Source organism: Talpa europaea (assembly GCF_964194135.1).
Source record: "Talpa europaea genome assembly, chromosome: 11".
In the NCBI taxonomy this organism is placed as follows: Eukaryota; Metazoa; Chordata; class Mammalia; order Eulipotyphla; family Talpidae; genus Talpa; species Talpa europaea.
Window position 1 is genome coordinate 87634935 of NC_140078.1, and position 22687 is coordinate 87657621.

At 44.3% G+C, this 22687-nt stretch overlaps 1 protein-coding gene across 2 annotated transcripts in view; it reads right to left on the reverse strand.

Annotated features, from left to right (window-relative positions):
- The window catches only part of UBE2E1 (ubiquitin conjugating enzyme E2 E1), a gene marked incomplete at both ends in the record, with an annotated part of 521622 nt that overhangs the window by 56059 nt on the left and 442876 nt on the right, over nt 1–22687 (reverse strand). For both annotated transcript variants that reach the window (XM_084246431.1, XM_084246430.1), the window contains one exon: nt 1416–1567. In XM_084246431.1, coding sequence (XP_084102557.1) covers nt 1416–1567 — 152 coding nt within the window. Of the gene's footprint in view, nt 1–1415 lie in introns of those variants that run through there.

Consider the following 22687-nt stretch of genomic DNA (forward strand, 5'->3'; position numbering starts at 1 on the left):
CTCATGCTTACCTAGTTACACCATCCCTCTTCCATTTTTACTTTCACTAAAAACTTTAGCTGTTTTTCCAGCGACACTTTTCCCTGTAAGATATCCAGGAAGCTAGAACTGATGTTCACCTTACAGTTAAAATTACTAGTTGTAGATTCCGCCTTTCACTTTTCTTATGACCACCATTTCCCAAACATTTCCAAACAAGTTTTTAACTCCCTTTGCGCAAATGGACAGACTATCTAATGAAACCACCACCTCCATGTAATTCAGCGACACAAAGCTGACTATTTTATATTTGGTATCTGTGCCTTTACCCCAAATATATTCATGTACACCATGGATCACTGGCAACATATAAAAATGCCAACGGCCTAAAGCAAATATCCTATCTTGGTCAAGTCAGGGAAAGTTCCAAAGTGGGCCAGGAAGAGGCCAGGCCTGGGAGAACCAGCACAGCGCTAATCAATGAGGGCCAATTAGAACTCTCAGGAAGCTGGGATGTAGTCAAATCAACTCTCTGAAAATGAGAACAATCTTGCCACAGAAGTCTAGACTGCCACACTACTTAAAATAAGTTAAATTAGCTCCATCAGTCCATGCTTAGGTCACCCAAGCATCTGACAACTTTTCAAATTTCAAGTCAGGAAGGATGACAGAATAAACTCAAACCCCATGTTCCAGCTCACTCAACTCATTGGAGAAACCAGAGCCTAGGATCTTTTTTTTTTTTTTAACTTTTTAGAAAGACACTCCTATCCAACCCACCATCCAGACGCCTTACTATTTTTCTGGTTTGCCACTTTAACGTTTAAGGACTGTCCACCTGAGAGCAGAGGGATTTAAAAATGGCATGGGGGTTCCAGGAATCTATTCTAGATCTTTTGAAGGGTCTTGGGGCTCAGAAGATATTCCTGAAGGACAATGTCTGTAAATCGTAGCTTTGACACCACGACAGGAGAGGAAAGAAGCAAAGAAAAAGAGCCACTAGTTAGATTAGTTCACATATGCAACAGGTGAGAAGAACTAAGATGGTAATAGAACTCCTTTTGCTAGAACTGTCTGCGCAGGTATTAGTAATTTAGTGGGATGGCAGTCTTGAGGAGGGTCAGGTGAGTAATTACTAGGCCAAGTAATTTGAAATCAGATTTGAGGGTCACTAATGAAAGTAACGAAGATTCTTACAAACTTTGGTAAGAAATGGAAGAGGCAAGCCACAACAGCTGCATGTGGACAATGATTAAGAAGAAAAACAGAAGAGGTAAAGGAGAAAATAATTAGGGCTGCCAAGGCTCTTTTTTCATTTTTAAGAACATATAAGCCACGAGGAGCATTGAAGCTACCCTTATAGCGAAGCAGACCAAATACAGCAAGAGGAGGTTCGGAAAATAGGAAGCCTGGGGGGGAGGGGGGGAGTAGAGTACCTCTTGGCGCTGGTGGAGAGGAGTTTGGAGTTTTTGCTCATGCTGACTTTACTCTCCTTCTTCTTGGGGGTGTTTGTTTCCTTCTCGGTTTGCTGGTTTGAGGACGATGATGAGGAGGAGCTGGTGCTGGCCCTCGAATCGTCATCCGACATAGCGAACCCCCCACCCCACCCCGCAAACAGCCCCTGCAGCGAGAGGGAAACAAAACAGAAAAACGCAAACCATGCAGCGCGTGTAAATAGGGAACTCGGGTGCTGTCAGGAGAACTGTGGACAGGGGGTGCACCCTGCCGCCCACCGCCCTCCACTTGCTTTTCCAAGTCTTCGGGCCCACTAAGGTCTTTGCAAATGGGACGCGGTTTGTTTATTTCTGGCCCCAAGGGGGTGGGGGGGGGGACGCAAAACCGTCAGGAGCAAAAGCAAGCCGCTCCTCCCTCGCCCCCCGGGGCTCCCCTCCGGGCAGGGAGGGGAGAAGGCGAGCAGGCGGAGGAGCAGGGCAGGGCGGGGGCGCGGGGCGCCTCGGCGGGGCCGGGAGGGAAGGTCCCGGCGGCCGACGGGCCTCGGGGCTGTTTTTCTCGGCTTTCCGGGGGTCTTGGGGGGCCGGTGGCAGAGCGAGACCGCGGGGGTCAGGAGCGGAGTTTGACGAGGTCGGGGAGCGAGGAGGAGTAAGAGAGGAAGCCAAAACGGGGGGACGGAGGCGGGGAGCGGGTGCCGGGTGGGGGAAGGGAGAGGCCGGGGTGGGGGGGCCGGGGCGACGAGGCCCGACGCCCCTCCCGGCCGGCCTGTCCCAGGGCCGCCCGGCGCGCCCGGCCGCGCGGCGGGGGCGGAGGTCCCGAGCACCCGCCCGATCGCCACCCCTAATGGGGGACGCGGGAAGGGGGGGCGGAGGGGTGCTCGGCCTCGCCAGCGAAGGAATAACAATGAGCCCGTCGGCCCCGGAGGGGTTAATCCCCGCGGGCCCCCGCCTGAGGGGGGGGGGGAACCCGGCTCCCCCCAACTTCCCCTCCCCCGCTCCCGGCCCCCTAGGCGGCCAGTGGGGGGCTCCCCGGACAGCGCTGACAGTTCGAGCCACAATGCCCCCCGGGGCCCCGACGCGGGCGGCCCCCGCACCCCACGCGGCCCGGGGTCCCTGCCCATCCCCCGCGGGCGGCCCCAACCCCTGGGGCTCCCCGGCCCCTCTCCGCGCCCCCCCCTCAGCGCCGTGCCCGGCGGCCCGGGCAGCGCGGGTCGGGGGGAGGCGGCGAGGGGTGTCCCCGAGGCCCGGCGGCACGGCCGGGGGGCGGCGGGCGGCGGGGGGGATCCCCGTACCTCTCTTTGTGTCTGGCTCCTCCGTGCCGCCGCGGCGGCTGCTGCTGCGGCTGCGGCTGGGCCTGGCCACTCGTGTCTCTCTCGCCGGGAGAGAAGCGGAAGTGCAGCAACAGCAACTATTAAACAGGCAATGGCTTCCCCCAGCCACACACGCTCCACACGCCTCCGCCTCCCCCCGGCCCGCGCCCCTCCCCCGCGCCGGGCCCACCCTCCCCGCGCCCCTCCCCCCGCACACCTCGGAGCGGGGCGCGGGCGGGACTCTGGGGACCCCGGGGAACCCTGCTCCCCCCCCCCCCCGCCACTCCAGCGCCGCCTCGGGACGCCGGGAAGGGGGCGACGGGTGTGAATTTTCTCCTCAGTGGTTTTGAGACCCGGGTCCTGGGCTGAGGAGGGGAAGCCGGTCGGAGAGGGGGGGTCGCTGAGGCGCGAAGGGCATGGAATTGGGGGGGGGGTCACGAGAGGAAGTTCTTTCCAGTGAGGGTTTTGGCAAAGGGGGGGTGCTGGCAGATGGGTGGAAAAGATGGTCATCTGGGGACAAGGACTTTGGACTGGGGAACGCCGCGGGAACTCCTCCTGAAAAGTGGAGCTGTTTAAGGGGGGCAAGAAGAAACCCCGCGGCCGGGTTTCCCTTCAGGCTGACGCGGGCTGCAGCCTCTGGCCGTTTACCTGCTGGGAGCAGAGGTCGGTGTAGGCACGCCTGTGAGAAAATCCCAAACTAGGAGTTTTCTGCTTGCTCGGGCGCGTGCAATCTCACAATTTTAGATTCTTCCGGCCTCTTTTTATAGAAAGTGGTGTGGTTTTATAAAAAGTGATACAAAGGACTTCGTGACAGGTAAAACCAACGTGTATAACAAGCTTCAAATGTGAGCAATCACTGGGAAGAATTCCTATGCTACTGAATCAGACTGGATTGAGAGTTTTTGGGTGTCAGTTTAGTTGACGTAGAAAGTTTGAATTTTTTTTTGGGGGGGGGGAAATGGAATTAAAAGTTCTGGGATCCCTATACTTTTCCCCAACTATAATATAAATGCTATTCAAATAGTTATATTTCTGGGATAATTAGGCGGTAATTCTGAATTTTCTTATCCAGCATTTTTACCAAGATTAATTTTTTTTTAAGATTAAGCCATCACATTACGATTTCTTCTTTGTCGTTCTTATCGGTCGAAGAAAACGGAAGAAAGACGTGCTAGCCAAGTACACTAAGACCACACCTGCAAGGTGTGGTACCATTAGGAGACTGCCCAGTCACATTTCCATGGGCCACTCTAAATTATCTCCTTCAAATTGTCCTTTTCCATGGCAACAGTGGCTTCAGCTACCACCCGACGGCGCATGATGTAAAGCCCAGGCACATCAGTAACCAGGAAAACAAGCATTCTTACCACCCACCTAAACCCCTCCTAACCCTCGACTTCAAACTCCAACTTTACCAAGACTCATAAAGTAATTGTGCTTGTTTTCTTGCTCAACCCTTACCAGGAAGCCTGCACCTACCAGGGATTGTCATCGAATCAAGGAATCCCAAAGCTGGGAAAAAACGTATTTGTCATCACTTCAACCTCCATCCTCCTGTCTCCAGATAGAAATGTCCCTCAGCCACTCAAATGAATAGAGGTTTTTAAGAGATGCCCACACATGTGTTTGGTTTCAGGCGTCCTGATAGAGCCTATGAAAATAATTCCCTAATGTATGTTATTTGAAAGCAAATAAAGAAAAAACTCTTTAAAAGCAGGTTGTTTGCTTTTAGTACTTCTGATGGAGGGTGTATGAATTCAAGAGCAAACAATAAGCAAACACAAAATTAACTCACTGGAGACGAAGAAAAGAATCTAAAGACAGTTATTAAAACTGAGACTTCCTCTTATGAAAATCTGGGTTTCTAATACTTTACACATCGACACTATGGGTACAACCAGGAAAAAAGATCATAACCGTATAAAGACAAGAGCGGGCAGACATGACAGGGAAATATTAAATAAAAGGTTTGATTTGTTGATATGGTTAGGACAGAAGGTTAATTTTTTTCTTTAATTTTGGTTTGCACAAACAGTATGCTTGGATATTAACTATAATAATATACTTGTTTTTAAATCGGAACATGCTATTTGTATTTCATTGTTTATGCTTGGGTTGGACTGGTCCTGGGGGCTATATATCATGTAATCTTGGGACTCTGTCTCCTTAAGGAAGTGCTTTCTCAACCATGAGTCTGGAAGGATATGAGGCCTCTTTTGTGTCCTAGTCCTTCTCTCTAACCCTGATAAGTGCTTTATGGTTTGGGAATAACTTACAGAGGGGAATAAAGACCTCAAGATGTTTAGAAAAGAATTCACTGCTCTCAAAAGACTGATCTTTATGTCAGACTATATTAAACATATAGTTGTCTCAGTCAAAAAAAATAAAAATTCGGGCCTCCCCGGTGGCGCAGCGGTTGAGCGCTGGGTTGCGAAGCTGCCCGCGGCCTCTGCGGCGCCGGTTCGATCCCCGGCTGCTCCCCGGCCACCGGAGGAGGGTCCCACATGGCGCGCAGACCTCTCCTGCCGCCCGCTGCTCCCCTCAGCAGTGTACTTCGGTCCTTCTGCCTGCTCTGCTCCCCGCTCTGGCTCTGGTGAATTCTCTCACCCTCCCGCACTTCTGACTGTACCCAGTGCATGTATAAACAAAAAAAACAAACCAGCAAACAAATAAATAAAGCATGCCTCTATAAAAAAAAAAAATAAAAATAAAAATAAAAATAAAAATAAAAATAAAAAAATAAAAATTCATTTGCCACCCTCTTGTTTTCCTACTAATTAACTATCAGGCCTAAATACAACTGAATGGACCACTCTGAACCTTAATTTCCTTGTGTACAAAAAAAAAACCAAAAAACAAGAATAGGGGCCTCCTTGGTGGCTTAGGGGTTAAAGACAGCGCTAGTAAGCTATGGCCAGATGCTGCAGCACAAGTTTGAGCCCCAACAGACCAGTGAGCTAACCCACACGGCACAGCAGACCTCTCCTGTCTTGCCCACTGCTCCCCTCAGCAATGTATTTCAGTGGATCTGCCTGTTCTGCTCCCCAACTCTCTCTGGTGAATCCTCTCATCCCCCATCACCCGCACCCCTAGCTTACACCCCAGTTCTTGTATGCATAAATAAATAAATCTTAAAAAAAAAAAAAACAATCAAAAAAACCCCCACAAGAATACCTGTGCTGTATTCACTGGCAGATTGTTAAAAGGCCCAAATGTGGATCTGTAGTAAAATGGTTTATTAACTGCTATGCAAAGTAAGGGCTTCCCTGGTGGTGGCACAGCAGTTGAGCGATGGGTTGCGAAGCTGCCCGAAGCCTCCACGGCGCGGGTTCAATCCCAGGCTGCTTGCCGCCACCCGAGGAGGGTCCAGCATGGCTTGCAGACCTCTCCTGAAGGACCTCTCGGTCCTTCTGCCTGCTCTGCTCCCGGCTCTGGTGAATTCTTTCACCCTCCCGCGCTTCTGACTGTACCCAGTGCTTATATAAAATAAATAAATCTTAAAAAAAAAATTAAAAAATAAACCCTCCCCCCCCCAATCCTGACAAGGAGTCTTCATGACTTAAATTGATGACATGTATAAGAAAACTCCTAAGGAAAAGAGTCAAGGAATTAGGATTTTATCTATTAGAAGGGGCCTAGGATGTCCTTCAGTTCTGAGTCCTCATGTTATAGATGAGGAAATGAAAGCAGAGAAAGCCATTGTTTTGTTCAAAGCCATGCAGTAAAGTGGTGGCAAATTTGTGTCTATGGTCGAGACTGTCCGCAGATGATTTTGTCAGTTCTGGCAATATTGGGGGATCTGAAAGAGTCCCAACACTGTTGAAGAAAAAATATACTAAATATAACAGAACTGGGGCATACCTGGTAGCACAAGGGGCTAAGCACAGCACTGTGAAGCAATCTGCAGCCTCTGCAGCACAAGTTCAATCCCGGCCGACCAGGGCAATAACCCACATGGCGCAGCAGACCTCGCCTGTCTCCTCTTAAGCAGTGTTTTCAGTCAGTCTGCCTGTTCTGCTTCCCACTCTGTCTCTGGTGAATCCTCTCACCCTCCCGCACCTCTGGCCTGTACCCCAGTTCTTGTATGCATAAATAAATAAATCTTTAAAATAAAAAAATAAATAAATATAACAGAACTCTGATTATCATGAACACAGTGACAGTCAAGGCAGTTGAGAAAGTGGAAAAATGGAGGAAGTAAGGGAATCGCTAATTTTATTCATTTGAACCAATGACTGCTCACTGTCGAAGCATCCTGAGAATTATCATTACTCATTTATTGTATATTTATGAATATATTCTAAATAGCTAAGACTTTCTGATGCTATATTATCCCAAAGAAACCAAGGAGGAAGCCATGAAAATACACCTCTGCCCCTCCCCCCAACTCTGTGGTGGTCTTCTAGGCCTGCTTTGATAAGGAATGCTCAATTTACATTTAAAAGATACTGGCAGCCACAGAGCTCAAGTGCTAGCAGACTAGCTCCGCTTGCTTTGAGGCAGTGGCCTTCAGCTTTAACTAATACCTATTCCTGATTCTCAGAATGAGCCAATTCTCTTCTTCCACTCTGAAGATATATATAGGGTATCCAGAACTTTTAAGTATAAACATTTGAAGTTCAAGGTGCCAAGTGATCCCTAAGAGGTGAAATGATACAGTTGATTCAAAAGAAAGACACCTACTCTATAACTTTTGAGTACTCCTGTTTTGGGCTTGTTACTTACATTGAACTTCAAATACTTTCCTAAAGAAGATCCTTCTCTTTAGCTAATTTTACATCCAAAGAATTGTCAAGCAAATTAACATTTGTTAACATGGATTTTTTTAACTCCTCTTATGCAGGAGAGAAAAGTTTTCATTTTTCTGTCAGAAGAAAAAAAACTTAGGCGTGGAATTTTAAAAGATTTGCTATAAAGCCTTGCTGAAAGGGTGGTCTCAGTGCAGATTTCAGTCCACTTGTTTTATCTTATGATGCTCCTTTGCCTGAAAAACCCATTTCTTATACAAAAAGATGAGGAAGTTTTGCAAAGAAAGATCAGCTTTATGAAACTTAATGACATCTGGTGCTTTTATCTTCAAGTCGGGTAATTTTTCCATAGGTCTTTATTTAAAAACAGGGTTTCCTTTGAACGACCCTAAGCATTGTCAGAGTTTATTGGTCCTGAATGTGGCGATCACAGGAAACTAGGACAGAGCTAAATTATTTTTTTCTACCACATGGAGGCATTGAACAACCATGTGATTTTCAAAATTTACCAAGACTTGATAAGAGTCTAATGCTTTCTCAGGCAAGGGCAAAAAAAGATGTGTTTGATGTTGCGATATGGATACCAAAGCATTCTCCATTTCTAAATTAGCATCGCCTCTTTTGGGCCCGGTCACTAAACAAACTAGCCTCCAACCTCTTCTACACTAATAATATAGGACAGACTACAATTGGAGCCTGCTGTTTTGCTGTTTGACCAGTTTGTTTCATTAATCTCTGAAATCGTTTCACAAACTTAACACTTTTTCAGTTTCTGAAATTTGCAGCAATGAAATAGTAGGGAAAATTACTTTTATTTCACACTCTTAATTATCCATTTTGAAACTTCAAAAATATGTATCAACTTCCCCACAGATCTATCGTGTGGCAAATCTATAGTCACGGGTCCAGTTTAAGTTTCAATAGCTTTTCTTTTTTAAAAAGATTTATTTTTAAAGATTTAATTTTACTTATTTACACATATAAAAACTGGGGTGTAGGCAGGAGGTGCAGGGGAGTGAGAGGATTCACCAGAGACAGAGTGGGGAGCAGAGCAGGTGGATCCACTGAAATGCACTGCTGAGGGGAGCAGTGGGCGAGACAAACAGGACTGCTGAGCCACGTGGGTAGCTCCCTGGCCGGCCTGGGATTGAACTCATGTCACACTGGCTGGTGATAGCTTGATGGCACTGAGATGTTAACCCCTGCATCACCAGGGAGGCCCCTGGTTCCATTATCTACCTCAATTATTACAAACCTCAGAAGCAGTTGGCAGCAGAGATCCCAATCTTGACTTGCGAAGCCTACAGGACAAATGCTGTCTTTGCAGCAGCCAGTAATCATGTCTCACCCTCCAATCAATTAATCAACAAATATTTATTGATTGTTTTATGTATGTGAAGCACAGTGCTGGGTGTTGTGGCAGATGTCAAGCCTAAGAGTATGCCTGGCCTCCAGCAAGGGCCAGAGATTATGGCTGAGTTTAGAAGAACAAACAGGAATTAGGAAGATGGAGAGGCATTTCCAGATATTGAAAGGACAATTAAAATGTGGTGAAGGACTATGGGTGCTTGGGTGGTAGGAGTGCTATGGAGACTATGCGTGAGGGGGTGATCCTATACTGCCAAAACACTAGTAAGTATATAAAACAAAACAGTGACACTTCAATTAAAAAAAAAAAAGCATTTAGCAAAACTAAAAAAAAAAATTTTACAGAACATGGAAAAGCATTGGTAGATTCAAAATATTAAAAGATGTATAATGTATTTTATTAATAAAAGCTAAAAGAAAGACACTAGCCTTTATTCTTCAAAAAAAAGTTTCGCACATGAAAAAATAAAGAAAAATAGAGATTCCAGAAAGGAGACTGAAAACCATCAGAACTTAAGGTAACAAATGATCCTGGACCAGATCCTATACTGGAAGGAAGAAAATTTTATAAACGACATAACTGGGTTAGTTGAAAAAACTAATAGTAAGGAAGTTAGATTAAATCAAAGTGTTGTGTCAATATTAAATTTCCTCAAGTTTTAACTATACTAAGTATATTCTTGTTTTTAGGAAATACACACTGAGATATTAAGGAGTAAAGAAACATGATGTCTGAAAGCTGTTTAAATAGCTCAGGAAGAAAAAAAAAAGATTTATGTATGTGTAGAAAAGAGAGAGAATAAAACAAATGTGCCAAAATGTTACAATTTGGCAAATAAGAGTAAAAAGTATACAGATGTTTTCTGTATTCCTGTGACTTTCCTGTATTCCTGTGTAAATTTGGTGGGGGGTGTAATTACTTCAGAAAGAATGAATAGGGGGAAGGAGACATCACTCATTAAGTATCTCTCTGTGTTGTTTCACTTCTTAAAGTAAGTGTGCATTACTTCAGTACATTTAGAAAATCTAACTTCTAAATCTTTAAAGAACACAAAAAAATGTGGAAGCAGAAAAAAACTCAGGCAGTGATAAGGGGATCATGAATAGACTAAATTAGTTGAAGAACTCGGAGAGGTGAGGGGGTGGATAGAAGGATGAAAAGTAGGTCCCTGGAGTTTGCAAAAGGGACACTACAGAGAGCCAAGAAGTCCAGGTTTCCTTACAGGATAAAAGCACAGGGGGAAAACATTAGAAGCATTTTAGCCTAAGGGGTATTTTAAGAAGATTAGTTTGATAGAAAACTCAGAAAGGAGAGAAAGAAGTCAAGGAGACCAGGAGGAAGCCATCTAAGAGACTAGGCTGAAGGGAGCAATGCCTAATCCTAATTCTCCATGCTTATTTTAATTAATCACTGTTTAAGCTCAAACTCCAGGAATTTAAGTCTTGTGATAGCAGAGAATTTGTCTGCTTAGAACATTTTTAGAACAGCTCTTGGCACTTAGTAGGCATGCAATTAAAAGTTGGGAATGAAAACCATCTTTTAGTCATTCTATGTTTCCTTTGCCCATCTCCTCTGAGGTTATTTCATCCCCACATGCATTATACCAGCAAGTGGTTGACGAGGGACATGAGGGGTCTGTGTTGCTGTCCCAGAGGAAGCATGAGTGACCCTAAGGTGAGCCCTGAAGTGACTCCCCATCCCCCATCATGGAAAGGAATCCCAGCCTTGACAGCAAAGTTACCCAATTCCAAATTGGAAGAGCTCTTAGACATCACCAGAGGTAACCTGTTCTATTGACAGATGAGGCGGCTAAGATCCAAAGAAGCAAGATGAGTGTTCTGAGGTCAGACAACTAGTTAGCAGTAGCACCAAGACCCTTCCCTTAAAGGAATCCAAGTGGACTCTGGGGAAGTGTGGAATCCACATCTCCACACTTCAAACATGAGGCTGTGGCCAGGAACTACAGAAGCCAGAGGTAACCTCCAGGGAGAGGGAGACGAGCCAGCTCTTGTTCTGTCTACTCTGTGTGGCTCTCTGGGAGCTGGCTGTGTCCAAGTGTTCCATAGCTCCTCAGCAGTGGGTACTGAGAATGGGCATAGATTCACCACTCAGACTCACACCCACACAGACACCCCCTCTTACTTCCTGAGTTCCACCCACTGAACTGTAAGCTGTCCTAAATCTCACAGCGAGTGGGGATAGATATTTTCCCAATGTGATTGTAAGGATGGAAGCAAAGTTTCCTTTATCCCCTCTTCCTGCCTGACTTTCAGTCACCTCAAGGTTTTTTTTAAATCTTGATGAAGAAGAAAGACAAAATGGGGACAGTGTGTGTGTGTGTATGGTAGGGGGAATGGCCACTTTGGTTTGCTGATTAAGACTGTATACATCGGGCCTCCCCTGGTGGCGCAGTTGTTGAGCACTGGGCTGCAAAGCTGCCCGCAGCCTCTGCAGCGCCGGTTCGATCCCCGGCCACCGGCGAGGGTCCCACATGGCATGACAGACCTCTCCTGCCAAGCCCGCTGCTCCCGTCAGCAGTGTATTTCTTCATCAGTCTGCCTGTTCTGTTCCCCGCTCTGCTCTGGTGAATTATCTCACCCTCCTGTGCTTCTGACTGTACCCAGTGCTTGTATAAATAAATAAATCTTTAAAAAAAAAATTATACACATCACCTGTGGCTTCCCCAGAAGGCCTTCCCCTATGAGGGCCTGAAAGTTGGGGGCTATCCTTGCTTCCTTTTCCCAGTGCCTTGTTCTTCCCCATCCTCCAGCTTAGGGAGGAGCACAGTCTGGGCAGCGGAGAGAACAAGCAAGCTACTTCCCTACTCTCATTGCCTCCTGCTAGCAGTGACCTTGGGAAAGTTCTTAAACTTGCTGAATCTTTGTGGTTCCTTCTATGAAGCTGGGATTCCTAACATTTTTCAAAGGTTAAACGAGAAATGTCTAAAAAATGCTTAGCCCAGTGCCTGGCATGGCTTCAGTGCCTAATAAATAGCAGCTATCGGCAGCTGACTGACACATCATCTTGGCCTAATGTATTTTTCGAGACTTGATTCAATGACCTCAGACTTTCTTCGGCTGTTCCAGAGTTAATAAATTGAAGAGCACTTGCAGCCAAACCTCACTTATGGACTATTTTGTGTTGTTCTCTGTCGACTAAGAAATTGTAAATAACGGCAGGGGAGGACCCTGCTGTGTTCCAGTTCCAGTTTAAGGCCAACTTCATGCCGAGGACTGAGTAACCAGCCACCTGTTGATTGATTGTTCGAGTGGCAAGAGCTTCTGAAAGAGCATGAACAAACAGGTAAGTCAGACAACATCTGGGTTTTGCCCAGATATGTTCCCTGTAAGTGAATGAGTCAGAATGGCTCAAGTATGTAATGCTTCTCCTTAAACTGTTTGCAAAACTGTCAGGTGAAGGATCGTTTCAAAGGATTTGTGTCTATTACATGGAATTAATTCTCTTTTTCTTTAGATAGAAAGTTAGTCTAGCCTCTTAAAAGTGTTAAATCAAGATATCTAAAAGAAGACAGGCTGTGGGCAAGCTGGAATTTTCAAAGAAGTTAAAATACAAGGAACTGCTCTGGGAAATTTGTCAGTCATGAAATAGATGAGTGTGGAAAGTTGGTGAAAATATTTGAGCTCTTTAACATACTTACTAGCCCCTATAAGATTTGCACATTGGATTCACAAAAGCAATAAAACTATCATAATCAGCAGTTTATGTTTCAAAAAGTAATTTTCTGCAATATCTATGAGCTAGTCATCTTCTTATGTCCAATGTAGCAGACAGACTTAGAACAGGATGATTTGGGGAAATACTTGTCCTTAGAGTTCTAGAGTTTTATTATGTGAGGAATTGAGAGCCAGAACTTTTCTCTGATAGTAGATCTTTACATATAATTATATAGAGATCCACATTACCAGGCCTCAAATAGTGAAAAAATAATAATAAAGCCAGTTCTCCACTACTCTCGGTCACTCCTTGGTATCTATGTGTCATGAGTGATATAGTCAGTGAGATTAAAAGGACCCTTTCTCACTGAGATTTACATTTCAATATGTAGAGTTTATTTAGTTCTAGTTGTGTCTTAGCTTAAAATAAATCCTTGGGGTGGTGGGTTGGTCTAAGAAGTATATATTTAAGATGTTATTTTTGGAAACTGTTAGAGAATGAAATGAAAACTTGTGATTTTCCTTGAACTTGGCTTGAAAGTAAAATAAAGATTTTATGAACTTGGAGGTGCAAAATTTATTCTCCTCAAACTTTCTCATTTGTAAATGAGAGACTTAGAGCAGAGCCTGGAATAGGGAACTGAAATTCTATAGAATTCACTTAGCTCTGCCCCTAGAAATCAATCTTTACCAAAATCAACCATCCTCATCTTAGAAATTGCTTGGATGGAGCTCCCGGGTGGTGCAAGGGGTTAAGATGCAACCTATGAAGCTATCAGCAGCCAGTGCAGCATGAGTTCGATCCCTGATCAGGGAGCTACCCAAATGGCCCACCAGACCTCTCCTGTCTTACCTGCTGCTCCCCTCAGCAGTGTATTTCTTTTCTTTTCTTTTTTTTTTTTTAGAGGCATGTTTTATTTATTCATTTATTTGTTTGTTTGTTTTGTTTATACATGCACTGGGTACAGTCAGAAGCGCGGGAGGGTGAGAGAATTCACCAGAGCCAGAGCAGGGAGCAGAGCAGGCAGAAGGGCCGAAGTACACTGCTGAGGGGAGCAGCGGGCGGCAGGAGAGGTCTGCGCGCCATGTGGGACCCTCCTCTGGTGGCCGGGGAGTAGCCGGGGATCGAACTGGCACTGCAGAGGCTGCGGGCAGCTTCGCAACCCAGCGCTCAACCACTGTGCCACCGGGGAGGCCCAGCAGTGTATTTCAATTGATCCACCTGCTCTGTTCCCCACTCTATCTCTAGTGAATCCTCTCACCTCCCCCCACCTCTGGTCTGTACCCCAATTCTTGTATGCATAAATAAATGAATCTTTAAAAAAAAATTGCTTGGAGTTCCAAAGTGTTTATATCATAAATACACATTATTATTGTTACCATCCCATTGTTTATTTATTGCACATGTAAATGCTATGCAATCCACAAACTAGATGCTTTAGGTTTGGTCCTCTATAAGAATGGCTGGAGAAGTTTTCCTTAGGTGTATAGGGTGTCTTTGTTTTGCTTTGTTTTTAATGCAGGATTTTTGTGTCCTCTCCTCATGAAATATACATGAAATTCCTGCTTTTGTGAAATGAGGAAGGGGAGATGTGCTGTGAATCCCTATCACTGAGTGGATGTTTGGACATGGTACTGCGCTAGGCCATCTCTGGAGCAAACACACTTCTACTTCCTGGAAGGTCTTTGTTATTACTGATTATGAAAAATTTCTAACATTCCTAAACATAGAAAAATTGGCACCAGGGTCCCATAGAGCTTGCCTACTACCTACATTAAAGAATTGATAATATTTTTCACTTTTGGGGGGGTTACATCATTTTAGGTAAATTACAGACATCAAGACAATATATTCCTAAATTCTTCAATGTGCTTTTTCAAAATATAACCACAAACCATTATTACATCTGGCAAGATTAGCAATAGTTCCCTAGTGTTGTCTAAATATTCTGTACAAATTCAGTTCTCTGCTTTTAAGTTCAAATCAGTACTCTATAAAGACTATGAACAATGCTTTTGTTTTCTTGACTCTTTTAATCTATAACAATCCCCCCAACTGTTTCACCTTTCCTGCCTTTCTTTTATTGTGGCATTGACTTGTTGAAAAGACATGATCAGTTTCTCCCACAGCACATCATACATTCTAGATTTGCTTGATTACTTTTCTTCATGGAAAATTTAACATGACCTCTCTATCCCTTCCCTGTCCTATAAATTTGAAGCTTCAGAGAAAAGTGTGATTCATTCCAGTTAAACATTTTTGCCAAGGGTCTCCCCGGTGGCGCAGGGGTTGAGCGCTGGGTTGTGAAGCTGCCCGCAGCCTCTGCAGCGCCGGTTCGATCCCCGGCTGCTCCCCAGCCACTGGAGGAGGGTCCCGCATGGCGCGCAGACCTCTCCTGCCGCCCACTGCTCCCCTCAGCAGTGTACTTCGGTCCTTCTGCCTGCTCTGCTCCCCGCTCTGGCTCTGGTGAATTCTCTCACCCTCCCGCGCTTCTGACTGTACCCAGTGCTTGTATAAATAAATAAATCTTTAAAAAAAAAACAAACATTTTTGCCAAGAAGGTTAAGTCACAGGTGACACTGTGTACTCCCTGCTGCATCACATCAGGAGGCAATGACTTCTTGTCCCTTAAAAGTTTTAACCCTCTTGAGAAGCAAAAGTGTACCATTTCTCATTTGTCTTAAAGAACACCACTGCACCAGCAGCCAGGAGTGTGAATGCCATTTAACTCGGCTGATCTTCAGTTTTCTTGGAGAGAGAGAACCAACACTAACTTCTGGTAATGATGCCATTAACTATCATTTATTAAGTGATCACTATTTCAGCTTATTTTCACACTAATCAAGACAGAGAGTTATTTTTTTATCTTCTCCATCATACAGGTGAGGCACTGAGTCACACTAACCATGACAGAGTTACTCTTATTATCACCTTCCAACTACAGGTGAGAAACTGATCTGCAGAGATTTGAAGCAATTTGGCCAAGGTCAAACAACTGGTAAAGAGGGAGGCGGGAGGTAAACTCAACCAACTTGATTACCTGGTGTGTGCAGCAAATCCTGCGAGTCTTGGACAAAAGGGAAGCATTGACACAGAAACAGCAGTGCTGTGCTAGGGGGTTGAGTGGATTTTTTTTGTTTTGTTCTTTTCTTTCTATTGCTCAGACTTTCACTGATTTTACTCAATTACTTTGATAACTACACAAATGAATAGGTATTTATGGGAGAAGACATAGCATATGGGTAAAGTAACAATCAAAATCATCTATTACTTACCTGTTCTAGTGGTCCTGACAACGCAATCAAAGGAATCACATCAACCATCATAAGAAAAACTTCGCCTAGAGGGAAATAGACATACAAAGTGACACCATAAACAGATATTCTGTGTTTTCTTCTTCACAATTCTATTCCTTTTGTCCTGTTTTATTTGACATATGGCTCACTTCATAAAAATGTTTAAATATTGATTCTAAAATAGCTTCACTTGGTCCTAAAACAATAATAACAGACCATGTGGTTTCTGGAAGGATCTGTTCTGCTGTTTCTGTAAAAAAAAAAAAAAAAAAAAAAATGTTTGGTTTGCTTTCAGGATTTTTGAATCAAGAGAGTTAGCTGGTCAATTATACCCAAACATGATCTCTGTTTTTAGAGCTGCAGTAAAGACAATATAAAGAGTTACACGTCTCCTGTCTTTTAAGTTAAATCTCTGAGATAAGCATGTGTCCTCTCCAAGATGTAAAGCCATTCTTGGCAAATGGCATCTACATCTCCAGAATCCTCAACCATTTTATTCCACACACAGCTAAGAGGGCTGAGAAAATTGTGAGTACACCTCAAAAAGATATTTACTGAATAGGAAAGCTTTGGCCCCCTGCTTTGTCTTTCTGCTTCAAATCAGAAATATAATATGCCTAATTTGGTCACCATAATAATTATAAGCCTGGACATATTTATTATCACTTAGTTAAAAGCTAGTACAATCTTTGAAATAGATTTAAAAATATATGCATCAACCAAATGTGGGGAAAGGACACCAAAATCTTAACAAGCTATGGTAAGGTAACTATCGCAAATTGAAAAATTATAATTATCTTTTCTCATGCCTGGATGGTTATAAAAAGAAAAAATGATTTCCTAGAAATTTCATCTAGTCTGTTTCCACTCTAAAGCTCCTAAAAAATGATCTTTTGGGGGAGTTGTTTTTTTATTACTAGCTATTAAGTTTGATGCTTACTATGTCCTAAGCATTATACCTGCACCATTTTGCTTAATCTTTACAACAGCACTACACCTGCATTATTACACTTACTCTAAAGTACAGGCATTTATATCCCTAATGTACAGATGAGAAAATCTAGGCTCAGAGAGGTTAAGTAACTTGAACACAGTCACACAGCTGACAGGTGGTGGAGCCAGAATTCAGAGTCAGGACTGACTCCTGAGCCCTACCTCCCTAATTTCCCAGAGGCGACAAGAAACCACGACTATAATTTCATCAACTGAATTTCAAACCCCAAGAATATGCAAACTCACAGCTTAGTAGAATCCGTTGTACTTAACCCAGAACAATTCAAAGCAAGGAACCTACTTGCAAATTCAGCTCTAGAAGCTCTAGACTCAGACCCATATTGCCTGCACCAGAAGAGAATTCTCACTAGTCCCTAGGGTTCCCTCTCCCACCCTCCCCTGAGGCCTGTGGGTGTTCTTCACGAGGCCCTTCCAGCTACCCTTGTGTCTGCAGCTGCTTTGGAATCCCTTCTTTCCTGCTTCCCCCTCAAAACTCTAGCAGGTCGTTTTTCTTCTTTCCCTTCCTCTTAGGCTGCACCCAGCTGCCAATCAAAAAATATTTGTTGAGTGAATAAATAAATGAATGAGTGAATGAACAAACAGCTGCCAAACCAGTCACAGGTGGAAAAGCACACAAGTGTACAAATAGCAAGCTGGTTGCCTGAAATAGCCTCAGTTTGACCAGAGTCTACATGTTAAATTGGAGAACATTTATTTATTTATTCTGTGTTAGATACCGTATTATTTACTTCACATTTCATACTTGGTTGCCTTAATACTACTCAACACTTCTGTGTCTTTGGATCCAGTTACTACTCGTGGATCCTTGTTCTCTGTTATAAAATGAGCCCATTGAGTCATACTTCACTGGTCATTCTCGGGCTCAGTAAAGGGCCCATGGGAGCTCTATCAATGCAGGACCTTTGGGTACTGTCACCGTCATGCATTTATTTGTAGCTTTTTTGCATTTAATAGTGGGGACCAAAACACACTGCTCAAAAATGATGGTGTTATAGAGAGAATCCCCTGAGGTTGCTTGCTGGAACAAAGCCATCCACAGCAGAAAAGGGCTTGCGGGAAGCCAGGCTGCTGTGGATGGACCCAGGGAGCAAGGGAGGCCGGCAGCCAGGTCACACCTTGAGGACATCAGGGAAAGGCCTGGAAGCCCCAGGAACATTTGGTATGTCCTTGCTTTTGCTGTCTTAACCTCAGTGATAACCACTCCAGTTAAGACTCTGTCTAGACTGACAGTCAATAACCAGATTGTATAATTAAGCCATGCAATCACCCTGGAGACAGCGGCCACTGAGAAACATTCTGGACGTGGGCCCTAGCACCTGCCCAGGTGGGCACCTTCCAGCAGCACCCACCTCCCTCCCCACCCTCTACTGGGGCTGAAATGAGGGGAGTTTTTTTTTTTAATTTATCCTAACTTGTTTCTCCCTCTCTAAATTGTTGGGGTTTACCTGAGCAAGGGAGACACTTCGCATCTGCCCAGGAACCCCTATTCCTCCACGGCAGATATCAGAGAACTGACAGAGACAGAGTTTGTGAATTGACGATGCATTTCTCGTGGGTCTTTTCTCCCACCCTAATCTCTGTCCTCCCCTTTGCTCCCTGCCAGCCCCTCTCCTTCTATCTGTGTAAAAGGAAACCCTTTGAAGTGTCTTTGAAACAAATTTTTTCTTTTCCTCCTCCAAGGTTCTTTTCGCTCATTTTTAAAGCTGAAATTTTCATAGAAAATTATTTTGGTGGGGTCGGAAACATAACTTTTAATTCTCAGCCCCCAAGCAAACATTGCAACCAAAGACACCTTACCTTTTTTTTTTTTTTTTAAGTGCAAAGTAAGTTTCTCCAGCAAAGAAAGACCTAGTATTTTCCTAGGCCTTCTTGCAAACAGAGGCCCCTTCGACAATATTTACATCTACATGTGGGTGAGTAGAGACCGTGCTTGGGGCAGTTGGAATAAGAGAGGCATTGATAGATTCCAGTAAGGCTGGCGGGTACTGAAGTGTGAGTACGGAGGAAACTGGGGGAATGAGCACTAGGCTTGTGAAAAACTAACATTTATTGAGGACTCAGGTGGACCTGCTCTGTGCAAAACACTGTCCACGAGGTAGAGAGCACCGTTTCTGACTTATAGATGAGGAACCTGGGGCAGTGATAAGGGATCTAGTCTCCCAGAGCTAGTGAGTCTTAGAGTCAGGATCCTAACGCAGGCCTCTGTCTCCACCCTTGCTGCTCCTCTGTGGTGCCTGGGCCACAGGTCAGTCCCACAGGGAAGTCACTTAGAATCCAAACTTTAACCAGACCCTCCCCAGAGTAAGGGGTGCACACATTCTGGAACTGTCCTTTATCACTAAGGGCACCGCTGCCTTGACCACATTCTTCTTCTGCCCCTCTTGGGATCCTGCTTTGCTCCTTTCTGAGGCTTAGCTGGTCAACTATAAAACGAAGATGGGCTTAGGATCACCACTGAGAATTCACTGGAACCTAGCAGCAGCTTTCTAAAGGTCTCTATGGGACTTTTGTAAAATTTGAGTATAGAGTCTGACAAAAATGATGGCAATAATGAAAAACCAGTTTTCAAAAGTTACTTCTGAATGATAACAGAACATTAATAGATATTCAGTATAGGAAATGTGGAAAATGAAGAAAAGATAAAGGAAACATAAATAATCTTATAAACCCACTATCCTGAGATAACCTCCGAAACATTTAGCTGCATTTCCTTCCAGTATTTTCTCTACACATATGTGCGTGTGTATAAATACATTATTTCTTACCAAATAGGGATCATTCTGTATGTATACATTTGCATCCTGAATTTTTTTCTCCTCACATTTACATGACGAGCATTTTAAAAATACTTTAAGCCAGTGAATACACAAGCTGCTTTCCAGGGCTCCGGCTCTGGATGAGAAAGTTCTTTCCATTTAGTTTGAATTCCTTCTGCTTCAATTTAAGAATTAAGATAGGAAGTATGTAGTGTCTCTGTGGGAGACGCTACATGTTCTGAGAGAGAACCTCATTGTGGATGGAAGGCAGATCTAGAAGATCCCCATGTCCCAGAGGTACGAGGGCCCTGCAGGCATCCACCTTTGTCCTGGGCATTGTAGTCCCTTCACCCTAGGGACATGAGGAAAGTCTTCAGCTTTAGGACAAAGAATGAAAGGTGGCATTCGTTGTCAACTGTGCCAGCTCCTTTCAAGCAAGGTTTGTCTGGATTTTGTTTTTGCTTTTGTTTTTAAGTCTCCATACCCCACTGCTCAGAACTGTACACAGTAGCTTCCAAAAAAAATGAGATGAATGAATGGATCAATAAACAAGTTAGTGAATGAATGAATGGAGATGGTAGGCAGCAGCCTAACGATATAAACATCTCCTCCTACTCCACCTTGGCCTCAAACATCTCTCTGTGCCTCAGGCGTTACCTTGAGAATCTCTTTGAGGCATTCTGCAGAGGGCCTTTTTAAAAATCAAGGCTCACTGGGAGGGCTACCTGTTTCATTTAATAGCCTTTGCAAATATGTTGATGCAGGGATTTCAGGAAAGGGTGGTCCTACAGTTTGTCATAGTCAATACTATTCTAGGTAAACCAGTTTCCTGAGCCAAGTTCTCTGTCCATTTGAATATTCATAAATCTTGTGCCCATCAAGTGTGTTTTCCCTGGGAGCAAGGAGACACTGCCTTTAAAAGCTCAAGGAATAGAGAGCAGAGCTGTTATGGCATTTTCCCAGTGAAAGTTTTGGGGGTGATATTGCTTCCCTGGGCAAAGATGGAATAATCTGGGTAGGAGTATGACTCCCAACTTGGAGACCCTTCTCTTGGAAGGTTTAGTGGAGAGCAGACTTGGACAGTGGCAGAAGGCAACCTGAACCTGCTCAGTAAACCCGGGCTTGCTCTAGACCATGTCTTTACAGAGAAATCTTTTCTTAGTCAACTTTTCAGTTGACAACTAAGAGAAGATGAGGGAGGGGTCCGACAGCTGTCACCACCTTCCCGGCTACCCCCCTAGTGCAACTCTCACCAATTTCACCCGGATTCCTTCAGTGACCTCCTAGTTAACCTCTCTGCATTCACCTGTGGCCCTCTCTTCATTCTCAACCTACAAATCATAAGTCAGGTCAGGTTGTGTTTTTGCTCAGTAACCCTCCAATGTGGCTTTCCAGCTCTGGCAAAATCTAAATCTAAGTCCACAATCTAAATCTAAATCTAAACCTATGTGGTCTGTCATTCCCTGCCACCTTTTAATTTTCATCTCCTATTACTACCCCTCTTGTTCATGCTATACCAGCTGGCAGGCTCCTAGCTGTTCCTTAAATGCACCAAGCACACCTCTGCCTCAGGACCTTTGTCCTTGCTGGTCTGGCTGCCAGAACAGATCCACGCTGCCCTCACCCCCAAATTCCCCTCCCCTTCACCCCTATCTATCTGCTTGCCTCACTCCTCATGACCTTGGCCTCACCTGGCTGGCCCATCTAAAATTAATAGCAATCATCCTCCCGCCCCCGACCCCAAATACGCATTCCACTCTCTACCTCCTAACTCCCTGCTTTATTTTTCTTCATAGCATCTCTCACCACATGATAGTCTATATATTGTTTCTCATCTCCTTGGCTAGAACAAATAGCTCCATGAGAACAAAGATACTGAACAGAACAGGTAGATTGACCGTAGTACACTGCTGAGGGGAGCAGCGGGTGAGTCAGGAGAGGTCTGCTGCGCCATGTGGGGAATCAAACTTGTAGGGAATTGAACTCATGCTGCAGAGGCTGCAGACAGCTTCATGGGTTGTGTCTTAACCAGGGAGGCCCTTGGTTTTTTTTAAGTGACCATTGAATGACTCTTAAAGAACAACAGTGGTATAATTTATTTTTTTTTATTTTTATTTTTTTTACAGTTCTATTACCTCTCTTCAAATACAGTATCCTGTGCTATTATTTTTTATTACAGGGCTTTTTATTTCAAAGGAAAATCCAAACTCAGACTGACTAGGCAGTTGTAAATGATTCTGAAAGTGTAATAAAACATATAATGATTTTTCATTTGTTCCACAAACAAGGCCCCCAATAGCTGGGATCGGATTCTGCTTCATCTGCTTTAGTTTCCTGGTTTATTCTAGGGAGAGCCAAGTGACATACTTGTGTTATGGGAGAACATCTGGAATTGTTTTTCAAGTTTAGCCACCGGACTTTAAAATCTAAAGGTTAAATCACAGGGTTCAGAACGTTCAGGGATTTGAGGGATGACTTATCTTAACTTGACTTTTAAAAAATATTTGAAAAATCCGTCATTTTACGCAAACCTCCAAGATACGCCCTGTTTTCATTTAGCTGACTTAAAAAAATCAGCTAACTTCAATGACAATGCTACAACTTTGGCCTGCCAATTTCCTTTACATCTTTATGTTTATTAAGTAGTAATTCAACTTAATGAATGACATCTGTCAAGCCACTTGCCCAAGAAGGAGGAAGGACATTTTATGAGCTGCCCACGTGCTGATTTCAGGCTGCTGAAATGACCCTTCAAAACCTCAGCCAAGCCCCTGTGTCAATATTTCTCAATCTTCACTATGTAGAAGAATCACCTGGGGAATCTTGTTAAAAGTGTTGTAGATTCCTGGCCAAGAACCCGATTCATTATATTTGGGGAGGGGTGCAGAGCTGCCTTGTAAACCCAGTGCCCGGGGGATGTGTCACCTGCTCTTCCTGAAAAACATTGCCAGACTGTAAGCCACCTGCAGGCAAGAACCACATCCATCCTAAACCATGACACCACCTGTGAGGCAGCCCTGCCCAGAGACTTCTTTCCCCTGGAATGTTCTCCTAGGATCCAACAAAGGAATCTCCCCATAAAGAAAGGC